At 35.6% G+C, this 7,239-nt stretch overlaps 2 protein-coding genes across 2 annotated transcripts; both read right to left on the bottom strand.

Annotated features, from left to right (window-relative positions):
• Positions 1-3,638: 3,638 nt before the first annotated feature.
• Positions 3,639-5,425, bottom strand: WICANDRAFT_56280 (MCT family MFS transporter; the record flags this gene model as incomplete). Its single annotated transcript, XM_019182778.1, has 1 exon — positions 3,639-5,425. The coding sequence occupies one exon, from the start codon at positions 5,423-5,425 to the stop codon at positions 4,133-4,135; it is 1,293 nt and encodes a 430-aa protein (XP_019038713.1). The 3' UTR covers positions 3,639-4,132.
• Positions 5,426-5,588: 163 nt separating this feature from the next.
• WICANDRAFT_101259 (uncharacterized protein) lies at positions 5,589-7,232 on the bottom strand (the record flags this gene model as incomplete). The annotated part of the gene is made up of 2 exons (XM_019180315.1): positions 5,589-7,110; positions 7,135-7,232. 2 exons carry the CDS (start codon positions 7,230-7,232, stop codon positions 5,589-5,591), a joined length of 1,620 nt encoding a protein of 539 aa, XP_019038712.1.
• Between the last annotated feature and the right edge of the window lie 7 nt (positions 7,233-7,239).

Genomic DNA, 7,239 nt, shown 5'->3' with positions numbered 1-7,239 from the left:
ACCATATCCATTATCAAACTTTTCTAATTCCTTCATACTTTCTATAATAAAGCCATAATTGTGTCCCTTACCAGACCTTATAACATCAATCAACAATAACTTTACAACCAAATAACAGACCAGAGAATGAAATTGGCTCCATCCACTTGAAATAAGCCATAGAATATCCCTATATGGTTATTTCTTAGTTTTAGGAAATTTCATAGTTACAATATTACAATATTATAAATATTCAAGTTATAAAAAAAATATAAGGTCAATAAAAATCTAAACATTAAAAAAAATAATAAAAACATAAAAACACAAGATATCAATACAATAATTATACCCAGGGAAAGAGCATTTTCTGGAGATTCTACAACAGTTTTTATCATTAACAAAACCCTTATATTGATGGAAATAAAGCACAACACTTGATCACCAGAGCGTATCCTACCACCTATAAGCGTCACACCTGCAAGTGTACCACAACACATAAAGCGTATAACCACACGTCAAACGCGTCACACCTGATAGAGTACCCTCCCACCTATACCGCCACACGCACATTAACAAAATCCACTAATAATAGCGTATAACCACACGTCAAACGCGTCACACCTGATAGAGTACCCTCCCACCTATACCGCCACACCTACATTAACAAAATCCACTAATAATAATAATAGGTGACCTTCCACAGTTTTCGCACTCTCAGTACCCGAGGACCATTCAACTGAGAACCACTTCCCAGCTTTTGCTGCTCAACCAGATATATTATTTGGCAAATGCCACGAGTACCACAAATATACAAAACACATACTTCCATGACATTTCAGAAAGACAACTCCCAAATGGTTAAACGTCTTGGGAAACACTATCCCAAGTAGTCTTGTCTCTGTATCTTTACTTTGTATGGAGTGGAACCTCACCATGACTTGACACTCCTCAAGTGCTGAGGACTCACCACTAATGGTAGCCTTCCATGGATTTTCATCCTCAACTGCTGAGGAGCCACCGCTAATGGCAGCCCTCCATGGATTTCCCTCCTCAAACTCCGAAGACTCACCAGCGATGGCAGCCATCCATGGATTTTCCTCCTCAATGGCTGAGACCGACTCGGGAATGCCCGCCACCTCGACCTGACCATCCTCAACTGCCTCGGAAAAACATCTGTTGAGCCGAATCACCATGACAACAAAAACAACAACAAAATCAAAACAAATGATAAACAAACGATACAAAACAAAAGAAACATAGCTACATCAAATCAAACAGCGATTATCACCCAATATACCACCATTATAGTGCAAACACTTAATGCCAAAGCTATACCCATCACATATATATCGTACCCACCACTAGTACTACCACAAAGACACGTCTAATATAAACCCCAAGCCACCGAGACATCTTAATCCCACCATTAAACCACTGAACCACGCATAATGCCAACATCTAAACACCACGATGCTACCACAACTGTCCTACCATCGCGGATGCCAACACTAAAGCCTAACGCTAAAAAGTGGACCACGAACGCCGAAGAAAAAATCCCAACACGTTTTTCCAGGACACGACCACTTTGTGCCAACACTACCCCGTAAACATCAAGACATTGCAAATCAAACACAGGAACATTGGAGCCTAAAACCGGCTCAAACATCAGACATTTTGGCTCTAACTGACCCTGCTTCGCAGGCTCAGTACATAGTCAGAAAGCGAACACCGATTTTAAAGAAATCCGCAAAAAGCCGAAATCACGTGACCAAAAATTACCTAAAATAGCATTATTTATATTATACAGTGAGAAAAATAAAAATAAAAATAATAACAATTATCTATCAATTGTGCTATATTTAATATATTTCAGTGATAAATGCTAGTAATATCACTACTATTTATTGTCATGACACTTTTCTACAGTCCAATCAACCTTAACAGTTGATGATTCCAAATCTATGACGACTTTCCACACCTTTGAGCTCCTCAACCTCTGAGACCAATTCGCGAATGACAACCTTCCTCAAGATTTTGATCCTCAACCTCTAAGACCCATTCGCGAATGACAACCATCCTCACTTTTTTCTCCTCAACCTCTGAGACCAATTCGCGAATGACAACCTTCCTCACTTTTTTCTCCTCAACCATCAAAACCCATTTGCGAATGTCAACCTTCCTCACTTTTTCATCCTCAACCACTAGAACTCTTTCGTCAGTGACAACCTTCCTCACTTTTTGATCCTCAACCATCAAAACCCATTTGCGAATGGCAACCTTCCTCATCTTTGAGCTTCTCAACCTTCCAACATCTACCCGAATGATTACCTTTCACGGCTTAAGCTCCCCCAATCCTTGATGACTGTCAATCCATGTCAGCCTTCCTCACATTTACACCTCTCAACCTCTCAGCCACCCAGACTGTACCATGCTTCTACTACCTGAAGAGCTTCAAATTATAAATACTTAATTCGCAAATGATTACCATCCATACACATTTGAGCTTCTCAACTCTTATGAAGAAGTTCTTGAATTAGTTACTGTCAATCTATCCGACTAATGATATAAGTTAAATCACTACCAAACTGTAATTTAACTTCTTTTTTTTTTTTTTTAGTTTGATGTATTTGATGAACTTGGATGAGGAATGCATTTACGCACGAACCGCTTGGATTGTAGGCTTCTCGCTATGTTTTCATATAATAATTAATTGAACACTTAATTTAAACTTAAGTTATGATACCTAGAGAACATTAAAATAAAATCTAGAATTTAAAAAACAACAAAATATTTGAGTTTCAAATCACACTATTTTGAAGAACTAAGACCTGTTGTACAGTCTTGTGAGCCAGTTATTACTTGTCACAAGCTCTCAAAACCTCAAACCCTCTCAATCTTGAAATATTCCTTGATATATGTGACAAAAGAATCACGTGATCTCATTTTATTTTTGAATAACTCCCCATTCTCCTATTACAAATCAAATATAAATACCTACAGTATTATCAGTATCCTCTAGAGTATCTAACTGCAAATTTATATATGATTCGGGCTTGATTTGAAAAATTTGATTTTTCACTATATTGACCAACTTTAATTACCAATATCTTATGCAAATGAAACGTTTCATGAAAAATGATTATAACCACACTAGTCAGTGCGTTTTAAAGATGCTATATTCTAAGTTTCAAAACAATACAAGCTCAAAATAAAATTTCATTTCCTTAGTTGAACAAAATTTTTGGGCCCCTATAGTAAACAAAAATACATATAGTTCAAGAATTAGATTTGATATCGACTTCAAAGTTTCCATTCTAACTACAATCAGAGCTTCCGCAGTAGATCCAAAAGAAAGTACTAAATTCAAATCATTTTTGAGAGTTCTATTTACCGTTTTCTATATCTTAGCCATCATATGTAATTTGAAATATTTTCCAAACCACAACTGCTTTAACCATCGTTAGAGACTCTACTATATAAGTGAGGCCAAATAATCTAATTACACTTTGTTTTATGATTTAATTGTGATTGAGACAAAAATTATCCCTTGATAAAATTCCGACATTTTGGACAAATTCAAACAACAACCATAATTTTTTGAAAACCAAAGCAATTAATGGAACACTTATATCTATGAGATTCGCCAGGCTCACTTGATTGATAGATCTAGTTAGACTTTGATCAGAAACTCGAAAATATTATAAATGTTGAAATCCTTGTACCTAGTATACACGTACCTGCTACAACCATTAATTACCCAACCAATAGTAAATTGATAACCAGTATTGAACGCTCATCATAATACTACACCACTGCTTCAACAAGATCCTTCAGCAATAGAAGATACATTTATCTTTACTATAATATATCTACATTTTCCCGAGTGGCATCTCCAAACTGTATAAGCACCAAAATTTCACCAGCAACAAATCCCATACCATCTGAGACCTAAACCATTAGCACAGTCGTATTAGGAGTCATATCTACTAAGCTATCTTGACTACTGGAAAAAATGTAAATTCAACGAACAATAGGTCAATACTCTTTCAAACCTCTTAAACATTTTCCAATTCAAAGCAACTTGATACTTTAGAGAACAAACCAATCAATTTCAGTGATAGTCATCTCCAGCCATTCAAAATACTCTATATAATCAAAACTTATTCAACTTCCATCCAGTGGAAATAACTCTTGATATTATCCAAAGTATAGCCGATAATGCTTCTGTTACACCGGCAAGAATAATCAAATTGTTATAACCTTTCCCGTTTCCAATCAAGGCACCTCCAACTGGTAAAGCAATAAGGTTTCCAGATGAAACGAAAAAATAAACAGTACCATATCTTTTCCCGAAATCTTTTGTCTTGCTAATTTGACCACAACAAACTGGTGTAAGTGCTTGGAATGTACTATTGAATAGCCCATAAAAAGCAGCAAATGTATACATTATCTTCAAATTGGAGCCAAATGGTAACCAAATAATGAAGATTAAGATTGTGCAAGCAACAACGGAAATACACATAACATTGAATCTCCCAAAATGGTCACCAGCATAACTGGGTAGAGAACGACCAATAAGACCAACACAATTGCATGTTATTGTAACTAAAAATGCGTCAGACTCTGAATAACCATGGTACATTGTATATGATGGCATATATGTGAAGACTAAGATCAACGAAAACTCACCAAGTAAAATAGCAGCTGATAATGTCAAGAATCTAGGTTCATGGATTAAATCCATCATGACAAACGAATCCTTGATAAAATTTTCAGACTTTACAGCTGGTAATCTTACTTTAAGCAAGTATGTGCTTATACTCAAGCATATTAATGATATCAAACCCATTAATCTTAAGCTCCATTGAAATCCAATCATTGGGAAAAGACTTCTAAACATCAAGGGCCATATAACGCCTCCTAAAGATCCACCAATAGTACATCCGCCTAATGCCAGTGCCCTTCTTTTGTTGAACCAATGTGAAACCGAGCCTAAAGTAGCTGTCATCACGAAGCTGGACCCCATTCCAAAAACAAATCCAAATGCTAATAAAAATTGGTAAATTGTGTTACAATTAGCCGTTGCAAATAACCCACCAACCATTAAAAGAGATCCTATAATCATAGATGATTTGGCGCCTTTCGCATCAAAGTATGGACCTGTCAAAATGGAACCTATAAAAGATACAAAGAAGTAGATCGAGAAAACCCAACCAACACTTGTTGTTGATGCTGTTTCCAATTGGTGTGTGGCAACATATGCTTGAATAACACCAACAGAGTTCATAATACCAAACGTTATTAATAATCCTAGAAGTGAACCAAGCACCACCAAGTTAGCATCTTTACCACCTTCAGGAAAGTCATCATCTTCTAAAGTTTCTTGACTTGTATCAGGGGTTGTGAGGTGAGTTTCATGGAGTTCGATATCATTGGAGTTGGACATGCTTTAACAATGGTGTTGAAGCAAGTTGAAACGGTGACTCAAAAAAAACAAAACGCGAAAAATACAGGGTCCAAAAACTTTTTTAAAGGAATAAGAGATGACTATTGTAGCATTCTAAAAGCCACTACAGGGTATTATTCCTATAAACATCTATTCGTTTAATCTAAATAGCTTTATTTAAAACCTTATCAGTCAATTCTGCAATTTTCAACAATTTCTCATCTTGTAATGTTCTACAAATCAATTGGACATGACCTGGACCACCATGGTAAACTTCTTTATCATAACTTGGAGCGGTACATGGACAATAATCAATCTTGACATCATCATATTGATCAATTTCTTTATCAACAGCACCAAATGGGATCACCATTGCTGGGAAATCCACTAAATTCCATACTGTTGTATATGGTGCAATACCAAAATCATCATGTGGTGAAGCGGTATGTGGAGCACCTGGAGCTAGGATAACATCCAAATCATGTTCATTAAATAGATCAATCCATTTATTCTTAATTTCATTTTTTTTTGAAACTAATTCAAAAATTTCATCAGGTATCTTTGGAGGCGGTCCATAAACTTCCATACCACCTTTTGATAATGAATTAATCATTGGTTCACCAGACTTGAAAATATTTGCAATTGATTCATCTTTAGGATCGGATATAAATAATTTAAAAGCAGTTGCCCACCCTTCTTTATAAGATGGGAATCCTTTCAAATAAATGATTTCAAAATTTGAATTTTTATCTAGTTTAGAAACAGCTTCTTTAATAATTCTTTTCAATGGAGGTTGGATAGGAACTGAATCACATTCCAAGACAACACCGACTTTAATAGTACTTGGTAATTCAATTTTTGAATTCCAAGGAATTGGAAGCATATCATGACAATACTTTGAGGCGTTTGAATGATTTAAAATCAAATCCAAAACAAAGTTTAAATCTTCCAAGTCATGAGCAATTGGACCTGAAACAACAGAGATTGGACAGAGTGCGTTTTCTCTGGTTGGTGATTGATTACCTTCAAATGGGAATCTATGAGCAGTAGGTCTAATACCATAGACACCACAAGATAATGAAGGGATACGAATTGAACCAGCAATATCAGTACCAATACCAATAAGGGACCCTCTTTGCTTAACTAAACTTGCCTCACCACCAGAACTACCACCAGCAGTTAATTTCAAGTTGTTTGGATTTAAAGTTCTTCCAAAAATGTTATTTTCAGAGTCACCAGTCATCATTGTAGTTGGAACATTTGTCTTTACATGAATAACAGCACCTAAATCTCTCAAAATCTTAACCACCGCAGCATCATCTGTGATTTTTGCCTTATTACCAATGAATGAAACATAACCAACAGTAGAATCAACACCTTTAATGAAATGAGAATCTTTAACTGATATTGGTAAACCATGAAGTGGACCAAAAACCTGTCCATTTTCTTCCAAATAATCATCCAACCATTTAGCTCTCTCAATGGCTTCTTTAAACAATAATTCAGTGCAACAATTCGTTAACTGTGTGGAGATTGCAGCTCTTTTGGAAAATGCAGTAGCAACTTCAACTGATGATAGTTCTTTGGATGCTATTTTGGATAAAAGTTCTTTAACTTTGTAATTTTTTGTAATTGCAATTTCCTTTTCATTCAATATACCAAAAGTTTCATGAAGACCTAAAACACTTGTACCAACTGTTTCATTATACTTTGATTTGATTTCTGTTGGAATTCTCCATTCTTGAGGAATTAACTCGTCAACAGATTTCTTTTTAGCTTCAGCAAGTGTTTTCCAATCGTTTGTCATGGTTGTG

This window comes from Wickerhamomyces anomalus (assembly GCF_001661255.1).
Source record: "Wickerhamomyces anomalus NRRL Y-366-8 unplaced genomic scaffold WICANscaffold_4, whole genome shotgun sequence".
NCBI lineage: Eukaryota > Fungi > Ascomycota > Saccharomycetes > Phaffomycetales > Wickerhamomycetaceae > Hansenula > Hansenula anomala.
Note: the sequence above shows the minus strand (reverse complement) of the source record. Positions and strands in the feature narration are given on the sequence as shown.